The 22836-nt window shown below is 37.3% G+C and overlaps 2 protein-coding genes across 11 annotated transcripts in view; one reads left to right on the top strand and one right to left on the bottom strand.

The window, feature by feature from the left end:
* Window positions 1-8131, bottom strand: part of otofa (otoferlin a) — a 70878-nt gene extending 62747 nt beyond the window's left edge. For 6 of the 9 annotated variants that reach the window (XM_028040590.1, XM_028040581.1, XM_028040584.1 and 3 more), the window contains exon 1: window positions 7732-8131. In XM_028040590.1, the coding sequence (XP_027896391.1) occupies window positions 7732-7813 (82 nt within the window). In that variant the 5' untranslated portion in view covers window positions 7814-8131. The remainder of the gene's footprint in view (window positions 1-7731) is intronic. The other 3 variants (XM_028040583.1, XM_028040582.1, XM_028040580.1) reach the window with 2 other exon arrangements.
* A 6088-nt stretch (window positions 8132-14219) lies between these two features.
* The window catches only part of fndc1 (fibronectin type III domain containing 1), a 33376-nt gene continuing 24759 nt past the window's right edge, over window positions 14220-22836 (top strand). The window contains exon 1 of one of the 2 annotated variants that reach the window (XM_028040597.1): window positions 14220-14562. In XM_028040597.1, coding sequence (XP_027896398.1) covers window positions 14490-14562 — 73 coding nt within the window. In that variant the 5' untranslated portion in view covers window positions 14220-14489. The remainder of the gene's footprint in view (window positions 14563-22836) is intronic. The other variant, XM_028040596.1, reaches the window with a different exon arrangement.

Below are 22836 nucleotides of genomic sequence, written 5' to 3'. Positions count from 1 at the left end.
ATATCAGCAAGTTCATACAAAAACATTTTCCATTATTTCTCTTTAAGAAACGGATCTGAGTGTACTTTGTGCATGCTGTGTGATTAGGTTGCAACATACACACACACACAGAGACACAGTAGCCTTCACACTTGCTGGCACAGCTAATGCTAGCTAAAAAGCCTTAAAATATGTTAGTATTTTACTGCAGGTACAGATTGTTCCTGTTTTTTTTGGTATAAATATGATTTGACTTAGAGGCCTTGTTTTCTTGGGCATGCCTCAAAATGAAAATAATAAATCAAGAAAACTATGAGGGTCTGCAATTGAAAATGGAGTCTTAATATGCTACACATCTCTTCCATAGGTTTTGGCTTTCCTTTATGTAAAACAATGACAGACGCATTATTGGTAAATTACGTAAATTAGTTCATTCAAATCAATCAGTGTTGGCTGAACATAAGCCAACTCTGGCTTAACCGTTTCTCAAGTTACTGAGAAATGTGTCAAAATGTAAAATAGTCCCATTGCCTTCTATAATATTTGACTAAACCAACAAAGTAGTTCATAAAATTACAAGAAAAGCTAGGAAAGATGCAAAAGATGTGAATGATGAGACAGCAAATTTCCTGATTAACTCTTCAACCAAGAGAAGGTCACAAATTTTAAAGAATATGAAAAACAGAAGTCACATTTAGTCTCTTTTAATGGTCCGGCTTTCTGTTGCTGAAGTGTTTATCAGCCCACTGCACAGCTACACACCTCCCTCACGTCTGCAGCAGCTCCTGATCGCCTGGCTGCTTTGTCCCACTCTGCTTTGTTGAGTTTATTTGCTTTGAATTAGTGAGGCTTAATGTGAGAACATGTGGACAGCCATACAAACTTAAGCACACACAAATATTAATAAAGCACCGTGTTCTTTTAGCTTTAATAATACATCTGAATAGAAATCCTAGGTTCTGCCTAGCTCTGATAATATTGTGAATAACAAAGCTTCACAATATCTTTTCATTCATCTATGAAGCAAACACACGTCGTCTGAGCTTAGGAGCAAATAAAAACGCGCAGCAGAAAAGAGCACAGCTGAAAACATACTAAACTTGTTTTAACTTTCACATTTCATCAAGACAAGCCGCTTTTCATTTTTCCCCATCTCTGTCGCATCTCTCTGAGATTCTGCACCACCTCATGAAAGCCCACGTCCCTTTGAAGCAGTTTTTAACAAAATAAATAGCGCTTCAGAGTCAAAGTGGGAGAAGAGACAACACACCTCCTACATTATTGATAACAGTGGCCTCTCACAGGAGCGATTTCACCCAATGAGAGAAAAATAGATAATGTGGGGCTTATGTAAGGTGCTCCAAACTAAACTGAAGAAAACTTTCCGCCTATCACTTCAAGTTGCTGGCATTGCCCAAAGAGGGAGATATAAAGACTCACAAAGTTGAGTGAACATAAATAAAGAGAAAACTTTCCTAGAATGAGAAACACATGTTTTATTTTATGAAGTGAGAAAAAAATCAATCAAGGAAGAAAAGACAAAGGTTGAGATGTGCTGTTTTGTTTGTTTTTTTTGCCTTTAGTTTATGTTCTATTTTATTACAGCGGACTAAAAGTGCTTTGGATTCAAAATAAGTGCCTCTAATATGAACCAAATGTCCATACAAGCATAAGAGAAATAAATCAAGTCACTACAGAGTGGAAAAATTATTAAAATATATATTTTTAAAATCCTTCTGTTGTGTGAATGTTAAGACAAGACTTGATAAGTCCAAGACAAGAGCAAAGCTTAAAGTTTTCAAATATCTCCAGGCAAAGGAACTTTTCTATATGTTCTCATTAATGATTTCACCGAATATTACACACTTAAACGAAAGATCTGCAGGCTACGGCGCCAACCAATGAGCAACCAGTACAGGAGCACTATTCATTAAAAAAACCCAGAGCAACAGATAACAGAGAGTTCATTAAAGATTTGTCAAGAAATCAATTAATTTTTGACGCCTCTTCGTTTAAGGCGACCTCGGTTCGTTGATTATATCTGCTTTTCAAAAAAATGATGAACCATTCACGGGTGCAAGAAGACAGTTTATAATTAAGTCTTCTTTGCGTTGATTACAGTTTTGTAATCTCCTGATGTATGAATGGAGGCCTTAAAGTTTTTCAGTGAAAGACTTAACGTGTGGATTCAACTACAGAAAGAAAACTTGAGTAAATTTACATGGTCAGCGTCCACAAATGCACAATAAATGCACAAAAGTTACAGCTCAGTAAATTGAGACATATGTTCTAATCGTGCTTGTTTGTCCAATTAGAAGTATTTTTTTCAAATAACATTTAGGAAGTATTACACATATCATCAGGTTTATATTAAAAACATTACTTGGTTCTTCATTATTTTTAGCCAAAGACCCACCTTTGGAGTCCCCTGGTATGCAGGACATATCCCTATGGATTTTTTAATTAAACATCACTTTCCACCTTGCAGAGAAATCAAACTATTTTATAGTATAGTCCAAACATTCTTAAAAGGATGGAGGTCAAAACCATCCAGTCCAAGACAAGTTTTTATTTATGTTTCGATCCTTGTTCTGTTGAAATATCCAATTGTTTTTAAGTTAGAGCTTTTTAGCCATTAATTTGTGGAGGTAGTTGTCCTTCTTCAATAGTTCTACCACATTCTGCAATTTACTCCAGCAAAGTCCCCCAGCATGATTCTACCAGTCCGATGCTTGATATTGTTGGTAGAGTTTTCTTAGATTTAAAAGCCGCACTTTGACTCATCCAAACATTTTTTTTTTGTTATTGTGGACAACCAGCTCAATCTTTGTCGCCTCTCGACATAAAATGTTCGTCTAGAAGAATTTGGCTTGTTTATGTGAATTTCTCAGATGAGTATTTTCCAACACGACAATGATCCCCATCACAAACTAAAAAGAACAGGAGAATCTTTAAAAACTGCAGCAGGATGTAAAGACAAGCTGAAAATGGTTCAATGGTTTCCCACTCTGTTCCCACACGGACCGATGTTGTGTGACATTAAGTTGTGTCCCTGCTCTGACACAGCTGTTTCAAATGGCTGAATGAACTCCTGAGCTTGCCATCAAGTTTTCTAGTGGCTGTTAATGAACCATTCATTTAATTTAAGGTGAGCTGAAGCAGCAAAACACCTATAACCGTCAGGCCATGAGCTGTAAATGGTAATTCTGTGGCAACTTGTTCCCTTAAAATCTGCAGCAACTGGCCATCACGTTACACGGCGAGTAGAACAGATGCACTATATGCTGAGGCAGTCAGTCCTCAGTGCAGCTGTCAGAGGTCCTACACTACTTTACTGAATTTTTTTATTTTCCTTTCTATCAACTGTCAAATAAAAGCCAAGAATATCTTAATAAAAACAGGTAGTAGCCACAGCAACTCTAAACACATAATCATGCAGCTGTGAGCCAGAACAGCTCCAAAGTAGGAAGTGATTCCTGTGTTGTTCTGCAAAAAGTGTCTGACAGAAAAGTAGCAGCAGAAGTTTAATAATTGCTTATATTGAGTTTACTGAGTCAGCAGCACAACTTGAAATCTGTTTCAGATTAAGTTAATTTGTGTCTACCTGTGAATTATTCTGAATATTAAAGCATATTTCCATATAAATATCATCAAAAGAGAGAAGAAAACCCCTCAGTAAATTGACTCTACACCTTAACCTATGGAAGAGTGACATTAAGGAAGCTTTTTACACCACACCATAAACAAAGCTGAGCCATTTAAGGTTATTGCTTTCTAAGGAGTTCAGAGCAGTAATTATGTCTAATGTTTTATTTATAAGAGTGTAGAATGCAAGACTGTTAAGTTAAGAATATCATCTTTAACTTTACCATTTATTTTACACTTCAAAGGCACTTATACATTTTAACCCCTCTCAACAATCTATTTCTTCTTGACAGATGCTTTCCTGCCCAGACGGGAAGTTTTCAGAGCTGAAAGCGCTAAGGAAACTCCACTGACAAGTTTTAGAGAAAGGCATGACTCAAAATAATCCCTCAGACGCAAAAGAGATTGACACAAACACACACTGAACAGAAACATTGTCACACTGTATCCCAAAGACTATGCAGTTGAAAACAAACTTATATCTAAACTGTATAAAGAGTCAAATCGCTTTTCTGTTCACACTGTGACATTTAATTAAACTCAACCTTTCCTGGTTTAGGTTAGTTGGGATTACCGAGCTTATGTAAGTAAGGCTGTCAAAGAACAGGTCACCAGTGCATTCAGAGGCACACACACTCACACATACACCCCTCTAAGGGGAATTTAGAACAACCAATTAACCAAAAAGTCATATTTTTGACAAGTTAAGAAGATGAAGCACCCTGAGATTTATGGGGAAGATGTGCAAAGTCCAAGCAGAAAGAGCCCAGGACAGGACTCAAACCCAGGACCACAATGCTGCAAGGTAAGACTGTTTACCACTGTACTACCATGCAGGCACTAGTAGTAACCTATAAATCACAGTCTATGCCAAAGCAGGATAGCCATAGTTGTCTATGGCCTGGCATTTAAAAAGAAACCTGGCAATATGCAGCTGCTTCTCCCTGTTCTTCTAAGTGCACATGACTTACTAGAGTTATCTAAGTTATATTGCATGACAGAGCAGCTTTGGTTGGTAACGTTGCACACAGAAGCCTTGTATTTTTTCACTGCAAATACAACTTGAATGGCTCTGGAAGTGAGGTCCTATACCTCAGGTATCTTTCTTGCTGTTCTGTTAGCTACGGGAGAAATATTGAAAACACAACATGAGGAAGAAGCAAGTGATATAGTGAAGTGTATAGTGTGGCAGCAACAAGCGACGCCTACTGGCAGTACAAAGCCAGGAGTGTGGAAAAAGTGTGTGCTAACAAAAGTTTCATGTCCCAATCATTTTCTGAAGAAAATATATCCCTTTCAGTTGTATTCTTATTTGTTATGCTCTACTGAGACAAAATGTGCAAATAACTCAAAAGATCATGCTGATCATGCTGTACAACCGTGCAAAAAACAAAGATGAGAAGAAACGTGCATTGGTGCAAATGACGATAAAGGAACAAAGAATGAGTGGTCACCTGCATAATAGGAAAAAAAAGGAAATAAAAGGACCAGAATACACAAAGACACAGAGGAGGGTAAAGCTAACTGAACAAAGAGCAGGAGCAGTAAAACACAACCATATTAAAAGCAAAATAAACCAAACAATACAGGGGATACTGATTAAACAACACCAACCGTTGTGGTATTAAAATCTGGGACATGTTGTAGTCTAACAAACAAAAAACACTATTTAGACAATAGATCAAATCAAATTTCACAACAGAATGACACAAGCCTGATAACAAAAACAAAAGCACAGAAGCAATAATGTTTCAAAAAAACTAAATCTAAAGTCTAAAGTCAGACCTCAAAGAAACTGCAAAACTGTAATCAGCCAAGTCAAAGTCTGATTGGTGTATCTATTGAAAGCATTAGTTTAGGGGAGACTGGACTGGACAGAATAAGTCTTTTAATATTATTCATAATGCAGCTGTCTAATGTCTATGCCATCAATATCCATTTTTACTCATTTTAACCTTTGTGAATAAGCAGTGAATACAAGAGCAGAGAAAGCATGGACCAAGTCCAAAAAAAATAAAATAAAGTAAAATAGGCAAACATCCACACAGCACAGCGTGTTCTTCATATTTTATCACCTTATACAAATTTTGTAATAATGTACACGTAACTTTTAAAACTGTCGTTCTGTCAGAACATTTTCTAATGGAGCCTTGAAAAAGTATCCAAATACATTTTGGAATTACAGAGCCACAAACTTGGATGTTTCCTTGTAGTATCACCATCCATACAAAAATGATGCTGCCACCATTATGCCTCACTGTCAGGATGGTGTGTTATAATGGTGATGCGTATTATTTGTCTTCTGCTGCACTGAAGACAAATAATATAGATCAAAAACCTTAACTTTGATCTTTTTTTACCAAGCGCATCTTCTTCCACATATTTGTCACATCTCCTACCTGACTTGTGTCGTACTATATGTAGAGTGTCTGATGGCTTCAAAAATTTGTCAACAGATTATTTCACCTACACTTAAGCTCTCTGCAGCTCACACAGTTATATGCTACTTTGTGTTTGTAAAATAAAGCCATTAAAAAATATATTAATATATTGTAGTCATAATGAGCGAAAATATGAAACAGTCTAAATATTCATGGCACGTTACCTTCTCATCGTGAACCATTTTGAAAAAACGAAGAAATTTGCAACCTGGATGACACTAAAAACTTCCACATACACAAACCACTGGTGAAATTATAAAGAGATGAACTGAAGCTACTAAGCTGACAGTTTCTCCATGGAGAAAGGAGCCCAGAGTCTAATTCCTGACAAGGATGACACGGTTCATGTAATATCTGTACCCAAGCGAAATCACTGCAGCACAGAGCCTAACACTGAGAGGCATGCTTTTCTCCACAGAGCACACACGGCTGTATGAACAGAGCAGACGAAAGGACAAGAACTACATGTGGGTTTTGTACCATCTTCCGCACTCAACATCATGACACTGGGATTTTTAAATCAGAGTTGAGGAGGCACTAAGCACCTGTCAGGGAGCACTGATCACTGTCCAAGGTGCTGAAAGATGCACTCCTGTCTCCTTATCTCCCAGACACAGAGCAACACACTGAGGAGTGAATGAATTCACACTTTTTCAACCTTATGTGCTAGAGCCAAGGTATTGTACATGTGTACTGTACAAAGTGCAAAATAAGAAAGAGCCTGTTTTTGTGACAGAAAAATGACAAAAAAAAACATGTTATGCTTTAGCATATTTTCACATTATCTCACATATAGAATATATTTGATAATTTTGTTGCACTGACAACAGAACACCTTGACACTTTGCAAAGGCTTTTTACCCTTGAACCTTTTCTTATGTTGTCTTGTTAAAGCTATACACCTCCATGCATTTCATTGCACTGCATTTAATGTGGCAGACCAAAGCAAAACAGGACATATCTGTGAAGTGGAAGGAAAATTATACAGTTTTGAAATGCTTTACAAGTAGAAGTTCAGAAAAGATTGTGTGCATATGTGTTCACCCTTTTAACTCTAATTTCCCCAAATAAAATCCAATTGCATTCAGGATTATCCTAATTAGCAAATTTGTCATTCGTAAATTAGAAAGCCACTAATTTATGAAACCGTTTACGACTCTTCAGGGCTAACAGAAAGCCCTGAAGGGTCCCACCCGCAGTTTGACCTAAGCCATGTGTGGAAATGTGGGGGCAGCATCATGTTGGGGGAATGGTTTTGTTCAACAGTAGGGAAGCTGGACAGAGCTGATTAGATGATACGGCAAACTTCTAAGACAACTTAGAGGCTGCAAATGTCTGGGGCAGCAATTTGCTCTCGTGCATGGCAAAAATATCAAACATTAACTCATGGGGAGCTAAATACAACACTCTTTTCAGATTTTTTTTTTCTTTTTGTAAACTTATTTACTTTCATTTAGCAATAATGCACTGCTGTGCATACGTCTATCATGCTAATTATTTGTCAAACAAAATATGTGAAAAGGTTCCAGCAAGTTTTCTGGGATACCCCCAGAAACTCAACATCACTCGTTTATTATGCCCCATTGCGTTATACACTCGAACTTAAACTAGGACACAACATAGTGTTAAACACGCGGGCTTCAACATGCATAAATGTTGCTCCTACCTCTGAATGTAACTTTCGCGATCCTGTCACCTTTCCCCCGAAGGTGAGCCGCCGTCTTCAGGTGAACCACTAGAGACATCATCAGTGCGTTTAGGCCGAGGGGGAGTAAATTTTTTACTCCACGCAGATAAAACTTGAACCGAATTGGTGCATTCACTGATTTAATGAGAGCCTCTGCTCGGCTCTGGATGCGCTCTGCCCAAAAAGCAATCCCCTCTCCCGCACTATGGGCTTTTATATAAGACAGATAAAAAAGAAGGAAAAAAAGGGGGGGAGAGATAAAACTGAATTAATCACAGGCTCCTGTTAATATTTTCTCCGAACTCCGGGCATGGTCCCTGGCAGCCAGTTTCTGTCGCTCATTTCCGAGCTGGCGCTGGATTTTACGCTGGTCGAAGCGCAGGAAGGGCGGGGGCGGGCTTCACTTCCAGCGGGAGGATGCTGGTGCTCTAATTGCAGGGTTAAAAGCAGAGGCAAGGAATTCAAAGGAAAATAGCTTATACCCTTTGTTTTATATGACTGTAACTATGTGACCAAATAATTGGCTATTTATTGACTCACTGTCTTATAGACAGAAACTTTGCTTAGCTAACACAACACTTTAAATCTAAGTTCATAAGCGAACAAGAATAACTCTTTGATATTGTGTTCCAAAACAAACAGCTGCATAGGTTTGATGACTATGAAATTACGTATAATTATGCAGATAAGCAAATATTAATCCTTTGTCTTAGATTATCCACCTGCCGCAGGATTCAATGTATGTTCCCTGACATTACAGTTGCCAAGCAACTATGTTTGCCCCATGTATGTGTCTATAAGTGAGTTAGGAGAATATCAGAGGTTAGAGGAACAAGGTCCTTCTCTGGCTAATGGGCAGATGCTGTTCTGGAGACTGACTGGAGCCCACATAAATCAGATGAAACAACCAATCAGGCTGCCAGATGTTTCAAAAGTATTTTATACTACACATCGATGACCAGAGTAAAAAAAAAAAAGTGAAAGAACATCCTATGGTATTGTTTGATGGGTGAGAGGATGTCCTAAAATGTTTATAGAAGAGCTTAAATTTTAGAGAAAAGTTATTTTAGAAACTGTAGCGATATAATAAATATGTAATTTAAGAAACTCTCTTGGAGTATTTGTGGACATTGAAAAGCTAATTAAGCTAATTAAGAACTACTAGAAAAATATTCTCTGTATCAGTATGTGGAGCTAAATTGCTGAATAGTTTGAATATTTTACTTAGACAATGTCCAATCATAAAACAGTTCAAATCATCAGACAAACATAATGGCTACTATTGGATTTAATATATAAAATAATTACTGTAATACTTATTGGTGTTTTGTTGTTTCTGCTAGTTTTTGTTTTTTAACAATTCAAACATAATATTGTTCTTGCTGCCATATTTAATATAAATAAATACCATATTGATAGGTTAGCTATTAAATAAGTATGTTGTATTGGATTCATGTAATATATTTAAGGTTATGTAGGCGATGTGAAGATAATGATTAGGAATATAAATAAGTTCCACCCACTCCCTTGAATATATAAAACAAAAGTTTTGACATCGTGCTATATGCTGAAGATATTTCTGTTCTTACTGGAAAAAAAAGACTAATGTAATATGCAGTAAAGAATAGAAACTCTGGAGGAAATGACTCTTTCAGAGAATCAGGAGTTACTGTGACAGCTCATTGAAAAGAGAATGGCTAGTTTATTGACAAAAATCTGCTTGGAGAAGCAAATAAATAATGATAATAGAGCGTATATTGCACATGATTGGAGACCCTAAGCAAAGACAACCATAATGATTAATTAACAACAGAACTCAAGAGACTGATGACAGTAGGGGATCTGATAAAAGAGTAACCATATCAAGGAGTATTTATACTGAGAAGTCTGATTACAGAATGTTACACTGGTCAGTAAATGAACATATAAAAAACAGCTGGAAAGGAATGTGATTATTTTCTTGCACATTTTTTTTTTTTCAAAAATTAGAAGCAGCGAAGCAGGTAAGAACACCTCTTCTACTCTGTTTAGGGCTTTGAAAAATGAACAACATATTGCCTGGTTGATCTCAGCAAGTATAATGCTCTGATAAATCAGATAAGGCCAGACCTTCAATAAAGCCTTGAATCCAATCACTGAATCAAATAAAAAAACCCTGCAAGCATTCCAACAATGAAAAGGGAGCCTGTAGAGATTGAGTTAGCTAGAGAAAATGAAAAGATGATTGACCTTGATAATATAAAAGATCTTGTCATGAAAAAGAAAGAACTCACTTTTTAAAGTCTTAAAAAATGAAAGAAAAACTGGTTGTTAAATTGCTTTATTTAGTATTTTAAAATGATTTATTATTTTAAAAGCACCTGTCAAAAATATTTTCATGATTTTTAGAATTTAACGTCAAAGACTCAACAAGAGTTTATTCATTTTCAACACAAATATGTAACATCCAAGTGAATATAATTAAAAATAATGTATTCTAACATAAGACATAAAAATATTGTTTCCCAATGTTGTCTCTGTGTACTGAACATTTTTCAGGCAGCGTCAAAGAGACATCATCTCATTTTCTAATGAGAGTCACAAAGCAAAAACAAGAGCATCCTTAAAGGGCTGCTTCATCACCCAGTCATTTCCTCAGCAATACGCCTGGTATGATTACCATAGAATCGTGTAATAGCAGTCACTGACGATAACAAGGGTCATGTCTGAGTAACCTGCATAATAAAGCCCAGAAACATCCGGGTGAAATCAGTGGAACTGCTAAGATTCCCAATAATTTTTCCCATATTGCTGCAAGTCTGTGAAACTGGAAAGTAGAACTTATGTCCTTTTGACCTTTTAGTGATCTTATTTCTTTGTGCAGGAACACCTTAGTAAATCGGAAAGTTAAATTACAACAGTAAATCATTTTAAAAAGTGCAACATGTACAGGAGGTTATATGTAGACATGTAGTACATAGAGTGATGTATTTCTGGTGATAAATTTGATGAATATAGATTCAAGCTACTAAAATCATTAATTTTAGTTTCTCAGGAAAGTTCAATATTGCTCTTTATCTATTCAAACAGACATGTCTACTTATGGAAACATAAGTCCATGTACTGCACAGGATGTGTTGTCAGGGCTCTTTCATAAATTACTTAGTGGAGGAGACCAGCTTGTGGCTTTGTTGAGGTGCTATGGAGGCTCTGGTTGCATTGACAGTAGGCACTAGCTCATCTGCATCATTGGATCTGGTCTTGGGCTTGGATTTGATTTGATAAAACACAGTGGGTCTACATCAGCAGCTGACAAGGCTCCACAAATCCTCGCTGACTGTGGAAACATCACACTGGACCTCAAGGTAATTAGACGTGCCTCTTCACTCTTCCTGGAGGCTCTCAGAAGTTGACTTACAAATGAAATGCAATACGTTCTCTGGATTTGAGACAACTGAGTTATTTTTTTGTTTCTTCTGACATTGTCTTGTAGTCAGGAGAGTTTTAACACAAATAATGCAACAGCTGCAAACCATGCCCTGGAGATATCTGCGTGTGGTGAAGCACTAGCACAGTCCCTTGTGAAATTTCCTTCAACTTGATTTGATTTTGCTTCACTCTTCTCTAAGGGTTGTTGTTATCCCGCTTTCTATTATACAGTTTTCTACTACATTTTTTCCTTCCACTGAACTTACCATTATTATGTTTGGCGGCGTCACTCTATGAGCATCAATCTTTTTGAGCAGAGACCTTTTGTGAATGGGTCTCCTGGTGGTTGGCCAGTTCAGTTGTGTTCCCCATGACTGTATCGGCCTTAACAATTAAAATTGTACTCAAACCTTTTGGTGTATAATAAATGTGAGTATAATAGATACACCTGTGCCACAATGTTTTTGCAACAAGATGGTTTAAGAGTATTACACTGAATTTATTTTCTAGAATTAGAAATTCTTTGGTGTGGCTTATTAAAGTACGAGTGTCCTGGGCTGTAAAAAATGGACGCAGATAAATGAAATGCAAAAATAGAAACCCAAAGTGTTCCAAATAATAATCTATTAAAAAGTTACATCAATAAGAAATAGATATAGGCTACTAATAGAAGAAACACCAGTCAAGGCATGTCCATGGTCTCTCTCAAAATGTGTTCTCAAATGAGAAAGATGTTCAATACTTCTTTTTTTTTAAATCCAAGTGAAGCAAATGTGACAAGCAAAAAGAAAAAAAGAAAAGAAAACCATATTAAATAAAATGTTGATAGAACTGGAGCACTCGCTATGCTTTAATGCCTACCTGGGTAAGCCTTCCAGACAGCCACCTTATAAATTCGTGGAGATGGCTTTTGTTATCAGCACCTTGCCTCCTCACTCGGGGCAATCAGGAGGACATGTCACAAACAGCCTCAAGCATGTGTATAACAAGTCAGAGCCCTTTGCAGCCTGTAGACTGAGTTGGCTGAAGCGATACCTCTGGAGGAATGCAGCTGTCTTCACTCAGTCTGTTTTTGCGTGAAGCTGTAACAGGGTTTTGGCACTTTTTTTTTTTTTGCTGCTTTGCAGAGAAACCCCAAGACAACCATCTGCTTCATTGAAAGTTTTCAGTTTAAAAATACATTATGTTTTTGTGCTGACTCATGCATTATTTCGGTGAGCTGCAGTGCAATTTGTGAGGGCGCGCGTGTGTGTGTGTGTGGCTGTAACACGGTGCTGAGAATCAGAAATGAGGTAATGAAAGGTATCGTTCTGAGATCAGAAGTCGTTATCTCCTCATTGCTTTTCTGTCTGCACATCATCTGCACAAAAATAATTACAACCAGTGTCCCGTTGCAAATACAAAGTCAACAAATCAAAACAAGTTTTTGTCATGTATTTTTTAGTCAACTGATATTAATAGTAGATGTATATTTTAGGATTCAATCTATGTGTTGCATGTTCAAATCTTTCATGGGTTACAAAAACCACAGAGAACAAAAACCAGGACCTCTGGAAGCTGAAAACCTAATTGTATTATAAATCAATGTGAAGCTTAAAGTCTACGTTGTCAAAGTTGTGTCCAAATTCTCAATTTTATGAATGCTTTGATTAAACTTCTGATCCACATTTTTTTTTGTAATCTTTATATCAACTTCTCTTGACTTCTTGAACTGGGTTGTGAAAAAGCTGAGTTGACCTTTTTACTGCTTTTTAAATGACTTTAGCCAACTGAAAGAGATGTTAGAGAGGAAGAAAATCACCTCCAAAAAAGTAAAAGCATATGTTTATTTTCCTTGTGGGACCTATAGAATAGAATAGAATAGAATAGAATAGAATAGAAAAGAAAAGAAAAGAATAGAACAGAATAGAATAGAAAAGAAAAGAAAAGAAAAGAAAAGAACAGAATAGAATAGAATAGAATAGGCAAATGATGCAAAAAGCATGTAATAAAACATTTCAAACTGTTAGAATGGGTAAAATATTACAAAAAATTGCCTTCAAACAACATATTGAGTCCAGATTGTTATCACATGCAGAGATCAGGTTAGATTCTTGTCTGGGAGCCTCGACTTACAGCGGTGGTGTTTGCAGAGTCTAGCTACAGCTGGCAGGAATGACCTTCTGCATTTTTTTGTGAGAATTTATGGCTGAATCAAACTTCTGTGGGTTTATTATGTTTGTTAAGGGTTTCTTAGAGACAATATGAGTAATTTCCACAAAATTTTAACTGCTTTGTCACCCTCAATCACCTATCCCAGCCTGGTGAGTTTCATACCAAGGTCAGATGCATCTCACTCGCCAAGGCTGACAAAATCTGGAGTTGTAAATCTCCCGATTGTATAACAGATGTAATTGTACCTGACCCTCCTCAAGTTGTGGACCAATCGCATTTGCTACTTAGCATCACACTACTTGTAGGAGTTTCTGACCTCTATTTCACAAACACTGATGTAGACTAGAGCTGGAAGTGATTTGTTTTCCCGTACAATCCATCACCGTCTATTTTGCTTTAGTTGCATTGAAAGGCAAATAAATCTCCCCCAGACTGTCCTACAAAATACAAAAGCAGACACCAGTGCTCATCCTTGTTTCCCTTTTTAACACAACCAACAATAGCATTGTCATAAGAATATTTCTATTAATGCCATGTCTTTGAATCGTTGTTAAACTCTGCTGAAGAGGTTGGAAATAGCAAGTGGTGGCACTTTTCCCAGAGAGGCATTCATGATGATGTCCATCAGGCGATTTATGACACGAGTTCTGAATAAGCAAATAGTGCCATCTTCTGGCTGCAGTTGTGGAAGTGTTGATAAAGAAGCTCTTCCGCACTCAGTTACCAGTAGATATTTTAATGTTGGTGAGTTCTTCTCGCTTTCTGAAGAGGGAGACATTTTCTTAAATATGAACCTCCGCTGGCTTTATTATTTGTCAAGTAGTAAACAGAGTTATACAGCAGGGGCACCTGCAAGAATTTAAAGACAAGAGTACTCGCAGTGAAGGTTTGTCTGTTCATTATTTACCAAAGAAAAACAAACGGGGTTTTTTTTCTTCTTTTAGTTGTTTGCCTTCTTTTTTATCTTCCCTCGTCAAATTGGTTCCTTTTGAATCGCACACTTCAATTGCAACTTTCTGGAAGTGTCTGCAAGTCATTTTTGTTCTAATAGATAAATCACACCGTGGCATTCAACAGGGTTTCCATCTGCAGGAAGAAGAAGGAGGGTCGGCGCGTCCCTGCCCTCTGCATCCAGCTGTCCCCTCACTCCGCAGCTGCAGAGCGCCACATTTACAATGGCTGCAGCCGCAGGCAGGACGCTTCTGGCGCTATTCTTTACGTTTTGCGCTCCACAATGCGGATGGGCAGGTAAAAGATATTGTTTTATTGCGTTTTAAAGGGGGGTGCAGGTTTTGCACTCAGCTGTGTACTGCTTAGCGGATGAGTTTGTGTTGCTTGTGCCTTTTTTTTCGAGACTTATGCAAACATCTTTTTGTTCTCTGTAAAAGATAAATTCATTATGTCTGTGCGTGATTGTTCAAGGTGTTCATTTCTGCATAGGAAAAAAAACGAGTGGACTTTATTTATTATAATATTCGCCATAAGCTTTACGTTTTTTATGCAATGGAAAATGGAAAACGATGCTCAGAATAGTTTGTATATTTTAATTTAAGTTTCAAAATCTTATGCAGGAGAGTACAGTAACTGAAAGATCCAATCAATCTGCTGAAGTAACTGCGGTGGTTGCTGTGGCTAGTAGGATGGCGACAAATTTCAGCCTACACCATAAAATACACTGATTAGTCCAAGTGTTTCCTTTAGGTGATTTTGTGCCAGATTGGTGACTATTCGGCCTGACAGTGGTAAGAAATTACCTGGCTGTGAAGTTTTTGTCCGTCACCCTTCAAATCTTTCATGGGTTATTTATTGTGAATGTGTTTGATAGCAAGCCCGACCCAAATGGTTTTAACCCACAAGTCATTTATCAATTGTGCTGCACATTTTTCTTCAGTATGCACGGACACTAAATTGCAGTAGCAGACATCTTAAAAATGTCCAAAGTGTTTTCTATAAAATCCATTTTCAGTAACACCTCATCCATTTTCAGTACATTCTTCAGACAATAAAAAAATTGTGAAAATAGAAAAAAAAATGTCATAAAGCTCAGAGAGTAGAGTATTAGACAGGAGGACGCTAATCCTTTTGGCTGGGTTCAAAGACCATGCTCTCATTTTTCCTTCCCTCCTCCTAAAGTATATCCAGCACACATTTTGTGAGTTGATCTGTGAGTTTCTATTTGTTCTGGTCTCAAATGTGAGCATTTGGTGCATGAAATCAGTGCTTTCTCTAGCACAGATGCTCTTTGTTGTGGTCTTTCTTTTCTTTATGTATTAAGTGATGTCAATGAACTCTTATGCGTTCTCCCACCTGAAAACAAATTAGCACATTTAGACTTCAACACTTCTGATCTGAACAACACAGTGCAGATGTTCTGAGTTATTGCTTCATTTGAGTGTTTGAGAATCAGCTTATTAATTAAATGTGGGTGTAACTTATAGTTTTCTTATTAAATTCTTCACAGGAGTATAGTAGATGAATTAAGGTATTGCAGAATATCCAGATGTTTTCAGGAGCCAGAGCCAACCCAATGTGGCCCTATGTGGTGTTTCATTTGGGGGCCCACTTACCACCTATTATCCACCAATCATCACACCATCACTAATGTTGTTTATCAAATGTCTGAGCTTAATCAATCATAGTTTGTTCATTAAGTGTGCATTTAGCTAATTAGTGATCTAATTCCTGAATTCATTGCATCACAGAATATGAAAGCTGCAAATGAACTCTGGCAGTAAGGATGTTTCTCAGACTTACTCAACAGGTTTTTTCCCAAGATTACTCTGAATTCAACTTCATCTTTCTTCACGTTGACTTTGGCCAGTTTCATACTGGTGTTAGTTTTCTATTTGTAAGGAGGCCAAAAAGCTTAATTTTGGTCTGACCTAACCAGAGCACTGTTTATTCCCACATGTTTGCTGTCTCCTATGCAGGTTGTGTCAAACCGTGTATTACTTTTTTTGTCTTTCTACTTTCTACTTCTCCTTGAAGACCAGATGTCAGTCTCCCACATGATTTGTGGATTTTTGCAACCCCTTTAGAGTTATCATGGGCCTCTTGGCTGCTTTTTTAATTAATGTCTCCCTCCGACTAGCTTCTCTGTTTCTGCTTAGAAAAAGGGTTCCCACAACATGATGCTACCATGACCATGTTTCACTATGTGGAGGTTGTGCTCAGAGTTATGTAACATCAACTTTTCTATCACAAATGGCCTTACCCTGCATGTGGGCCAAAACATTAACATTTGATTTTATCTGACCAGAAGGCATTTTTTAGCAACACAACTAGTATCTCCTATAAGTTGTGAAAGTTTGATATGTAATACTTTGTGCACTACAGTAGTTAACTAGTGAGAAAATAAATATGTGACAGAATTTATTGAATCCCTCCAGGTAAATAAATTACACTTGAAATTAAGGGTGTAGAATAGTTACAAATGCGGTTGAGATGAGGTTATTTCTCAGACTTTCTGATTTGATCTGACAGCTGTGTCTGTTGTATAACACTTTAATGCAAACATGAAAGAATGAGGGGTGAGAAGCCTTTGCTTACAAGAAATCACAGAAAATATTCATTCAACCCCTACATTTAACAACAGTCAATTAGTGCATAAACTGTAAAGATCCAAGCAGCCACAGATAGCCAACTATACAACAGTTTTAAATTATGATGACTGCCATAACTATTAAACTATAAAGATTGTACCTTTAATGGATTGGTGACCTGTCCCACAACTCAACTAATAACTACTGGATACAAGTGCCCTCTTCACTTGTGTGTCACCTGTCGAATAGAGTAGGTTTACACTCAGACTGGCATTGCAAGGAACTGTGAAAGTAAAAGAAACAAAACCACAACAATGTCGAATCTATCTGGGCAGCTTTACTCTAAAAGCTTATGGAAAGCTTGTGGAGAATAAGTGAGACAGAGAGTGTTTGGAAAGATTGGATCATGTTCTTGCAGGCAAGTGGAATTTTATTTCACTGCTTCTCTTAACATGTTGGGATTCTGCAGGTACTTCATTTTACAGAATGAACAAAACCATAAAAAAAGAGAGAACACAGACTTTCTGTCATAATGTCTGCAGGCATGACATACATCTATGCTTCCAGTTTTTTCCACTGAATTAGGAAAATTCTAACACTGGCATAATTTCTGACCTGTAACCCCACCGCCCTGCTGCTTAGCTGCCTGTCGAAGCTACCAGTGCTGGCATGAGCAAATCCTGCGATGATGTGATTTCTGGGCGTCCTTCCAGCTATTCAAACAAGTACCACCTGGAAGATGAGCACACCTGTCAAAGCGTAACAAAGATCAGCCTGCTCAGGGTGCAGGAAGGCAGTTAAGTAGAGTGTCACCCTTCATTAGTGAGTAAATACTGGAAATGAGAGCAAACTGTTTTGACAAAACGTACACTTACTTGGGAAACATGACTTTATCCGATAATTATGGTGGCCTGCGTCTGCTTGAAGAAGAAATAAAGAGGAAATAAAAGTTTTTAAATTATGTTTCCTTTCAAAACTTTAAAAATGTGCTCAGTGCTAACTTTATTATAATAAGAGTCCTTTCTGAAGCATGAACAAAACTTCTTGCCAGAGTTCAGCAGATTGACAAACTAAATCTAAATCCAAATAAGCACCATGAAGGCATCCCAGAAACAAGTACTTCTTAGGTTATTCATGCCCCTTCAAATATTTCACATTTTGTGACATCGGAATTACAAACTTCTTTGTTTGAGGAGATTTTATGTCACAGATCAACACAAAGTAGTTCACAGACATGAAGTGGAAGGAGAAACACACATGGCATTGATCATGTTTTATAAATGAAAGCAAATAAAGCGTAACGTGACTTTTTATTCCATTGCCCTGCGTCGGAGCCGTGTAGAAACACCCTTTGCTGCAATAAGAGCAAGTCTTTACACACCAGCTTTGCATGTTTAACGATTCACAGTGGACTTCAAGAGAACAGCAATTTTCAAGTCTTACCACATAATTTTAATTGGATTTGGGTCGTGACTTTGACAAGTTAATTCCTAATACACTTAAATATATTTTGATCTAAATCCCACTGGAGCTCCAGCTGTAATGCTGTTGAACCTCTTCCCTAGCCGATCTCTAACAGGTTCACTCCCAGGATCACCCTGTATTTATGTAGCTCCATCTGTGTTTTCCCCTAGTTCTTAATAGCATCCCCACATCATAATGCTGCCACCACCATGTTTCTTAAGAGCGGGATGGTGTGTTAAGGATGAGGGAGTGTTAATATTCCACCCAACATGGCACCAGATCACCTTCTTCCATATGTTTTTGTGGCAGATTGGAAGCAGAACTTTTTGAGGCATTCCTTCAACAATGTTTTTTTCTTGACACTTTTACAATAAATTGGTATTTTAAGTGAGCATGACCAAGAGCTCAAGAGTTATTATAGGACTCCTGGCTGCTTCTCTGATTCTTGCCCATTCTGTCAGATTAGGCGGACGCCCATGTGTTGGTGGGTTTGCAGTTGTGCCATGTTCTTTCCATCTCTTGATGATGGATTGAAAAGTACTCTGTGAGACTTTAAAAGCTTGAGGTATTGTTTTATTACCAACCCTTCTTTGAGCTTCTCCACAACTATATCCCTGACCTGTCAGATGTGTTCTGTAATACTTGGATGATGTTTGTTCACTAAAGTTTTCTATCTACATGTATTTATACTGAGATTAAAATAGTCACTGGGGGATTCTGTTTACTAATTATTCAACTCAGTTTATTTTTGGAGTGCCAATTCGCAACAAATAACACTTTGCAAAAAAAAATGTCAATTCAACCATGCATACATTCCTACTGATTCTGGTTTTCAAACAGTCCAACAGTTTTTTTTGGCAATTTCTATCTAAGGAAACCCTGCAGATTGCATCGAGTCATTGATTTGCAGCATTCTCTCATCTTAAAATTACAAAGTGTACGTATAAAAGTGACCACTAAGAAATATAAAACAGGGGTAAGAGAAATCACACAATAAAAAAACATAAAACAACAGACTAGGGTAAAACTCAGCATCTCAAGTGGTGTCAATGCTCATTTCTGCCTGAGCAAAGAGGTGAGCATTAGGAAGCGATTTTCAAACAGTGAGAGAAGCGGTATGTCTAATTTGCAGAGGTAGTTTATTCCACATCTTATGAGCAGTAATAGAAGAGACACAACATCCCCTAAGCTTATGTTTGGTCTCTGGAGCTCCAAGGAGGAGCTGATTACCTGACCAGAGGGAAAGGGAGGGCATATATGGATTGAACAGCCCAGAGAGGCAGGATGGAGTTAGACCTCGGAGGGCTTAAAAAACAAATAAAGTGAAAAAATGTTTGGGGAGCCAGTGGAGAGAAGCTAAAATGAGGGTGATGGGCTCGTATTTACTCATGCAAGGAGAAAGATAGAGTAAGATTAAAGAGAGTTGATACAACTTCACAACAAACATTTCAGAACTTTATAGATTTTTTTAATGTGCATTATTTCTATTCTGCCTTACAAGTACTTATTTGTGTGTTCTGTCAAATAAATTGTGACAAATTGTGAAAATGTTCATGTGGGTGTGAATGCTTTTAAAAGACATAAAGTCATTTAGTCTCATTATAACAAATTGTCTGATCACTAGCCCACTCCCACGACTAAGCACAGGATTAAGCAGGCATAGAGAAAAAAAAAAATCTGACAGAAAATGGATGGATGTGCAGAAATGTCTAAGTCATGTGGAAACAGTGGTAATAAGGGGAGTCTGTTCTGCCTGTTGGAAAAGAATGAAGTGGAAATGGGGGGAATCTTCAATGAGGCATAAACCAAGAAGAAAGATGACACAGGTGCTTTAGCAATTGGTATCAAAATTGCACATGTGGCATTTATAGCCAGCCAATACTCATAAAAAATGTTTGGAAAACTAAATGGATGCAGTACAAACAGAATGCATTCCATTTCTTGTTATAGATGTAGACAAAATATGGAGCAAATTTTTTTGAATGTAATAGATTAAAGTAAAAAATTTAATAATGCTCATTCAATGTGTTTTGTTTGCAACTGATGGGAGCTCATAAATATCTCAATAGTATCTAACAACACCTCAACTATGGGAATACCAGAGAAGTTGAAAAGGAGGCTTCATGGATGCAGAGCAGGACCAAAGAGCAGAGAGAGAAGGACAAACTTCAAAGTTATGTTGTTGATCGATCACAATATAATTCGGTCATGACCATAACTCCAACGTCTCTTTCTGCTTTCTAACCATGCAACCAGACAGACACTTAAAAAGGAGCAGCAAAAGCAAATGAGGTGGATTAGGAGGGCTTGTCAACAATGGATGGAGTTATCACAAGCTACTATGAAGTATCGTCTTTGCTGCTAGGATTAGTGCCAATAAGCTGCTATCATGTTGTGACAATCAAGAGACTGCCATACTTCAATAGCCTTCAGTCAGGGGCTTCTTCGAGTTTGTTTTCAAGACTGACCACTGTCAATTCTTTCAGCTCCCAGCATCACCAAACACAGTGACTCTTTGAAGACACTTGGATGAAGTGCCTTAAAATGTTTAATTTACCTAAGGGATTAACTAAGTAATTTTGAACTTGTATTGATTTACTCGAGAAAAACTTGAGTCTAACAGCTGTGTAAACTGTTTTTGTATTTATAAAACATTGTTTAGCTACTATCATAATGAATTTTGGATACAGTTGATGTAACACACCAAATCACTGTGTAGAAAAATGTGTGAAAAACATGTTTTGGCAATATCTTCAAAATTGACAGCTTAAAGGGAGTGGTCAGTGCAAAAGAGAGATATGGTGTCTCTCTTTTGGAAGTGGAGGGTCCTTTGGGCTTTTTTTCCACTGCCAAAATAAAAAGGAAAGAGTTTTCTGTGGATAAAACATTATGGAAGTAGTTGGGTAATTTCCTTTTCTAAGATACCTTTTGTTGTTTTCTACTGTAAGTGCAAATTTTACATAGTTATACTGTAGCTATGTAAAATCTGCAAATCATCCAGAAACAAATCCTTATTAAAAAGAAAAAAAAACAGAAAATACCCCACAACCAAAAGTACAATGAGTGTGACCAACTATTAGTATACTGATGGTAATATCTCAAATAAGAACTGTAAACAAAGCTGTGCAGCTAAATCCATCCAATCAGATTGAAGGTCTAGCATTTTAGTTTTTACTGTGATTGTTGAAAATATCATCAAACGTCAAAAGTACACAAACACAGATTCCTGTGGCTGAACATGATTTGTGCAGCATCAACATTACTACAAAAAGATTACTGCCTTCAACTTACTCACATTCCTCCTGTTACAACCATCATCTTATTTGATGATGATTTTTTTTCTGTTAGATCAAGAAAATCAAGATAAATAGTGCATAATTGTGAAGTGGAAGAAAAATGATACATGACTTGAAATTCTTTTAACAATGAAAGTCTAAAAGCTGTGATGTACATTTACTCTGGCAGTGACAAGTCCAGTTTTACAAAATTCCCTCAAAAGTCATGAAATTATTAAACAGTGTCCACCTGTAGCTCATCTAATTTTATCACAAATAATCTGATCTTTAGGTATTTCAAAGAACTCTATTGAATCCAGTTTCTAAAAAATGGAAAGAGCATGGCACAATTACTAACCAACAAACACTTGGCTGGCCACGTAAGCTGATAGACTTTCAAGGAGAGCATAAAGTAGAGAAGCACTAAAAACGATCATTTTTATTCATTATTTGTTATTCGTGGTTTGACCAATGACAGAAAGCATAAATGGATTCCTTTATATTCCTAGATCTTACAAAAATCTATGTGGAAGCAAAATGTGTTTTAAAAGGTTGATCATGACTTCTTCTGGGGTAAATGAAGGGTCAGTGTGATTTTGTGGCTGGGTGAGCAGGTTCTCTTTTAAAATCTCATTGCAGCTGCATGAGCACTAATAAATTTCAGAACTACAGCAGTCATTTGACCTCAGGCCTGAGCTGCTCATGCTTCTTGTGCCAAAGTATTCATGCACTTACATGTGCCTCCCGGTCTGTCTGTGGGTCATCAGGTGTGCATGTGTGCTATATCAATCTAACCTACACACAAGGTAATAAAATGGCACACCCTGAGTTCCTGTCTTCATTCTTACCATACCTATGACTTTCTTCCATCAAATTCAATCACTCTTTCTTTATGTTTTTGTATCACAGTCACAAACAGAGCAGAGACTATTTTAAATTGTTGCTTTTGTCTCCTGTAGCAACGGCCTACAGCCAAGCCCTCTGCTGTCAGACATTAATGCAACATCTCCTCAGTTAACTGCTTCCAAAAATGTTTGTAGTTGGAAGACAAACATGCATCCGCAGAGTTTGGAGGAGTCTTGATTTAATTAGACATATTAGCCTTCCCCTTGCATCATACATTTTCCAAAGAGACAGAAAGAAGTCTGGACAGAGGAGTAGATCCCTTTATGTGTAATAACACAGGGTAACTTGAAACAGAAACGACTGAAAGGTGTGCTAGAGGAGAGCGAACTCGAACA

This window comes from Xiphophorus couchianus, chromosome 15 (genome assembly GCF_001444195.1).
Source record: "Xiphophorus couchianus chromosome 15, X_couchianus-1.0, whole genome shotgun sequence".
NCBI lineage: Eukaryota > Metazoa > Chordata > Actinopteri > Cyprinodontiformes > Poeciliidae > Xiphophorus > Xiphophorus couchianus.
This window is presented reverse-complemented; position numbering and strand designations above follow the sequence as displayed.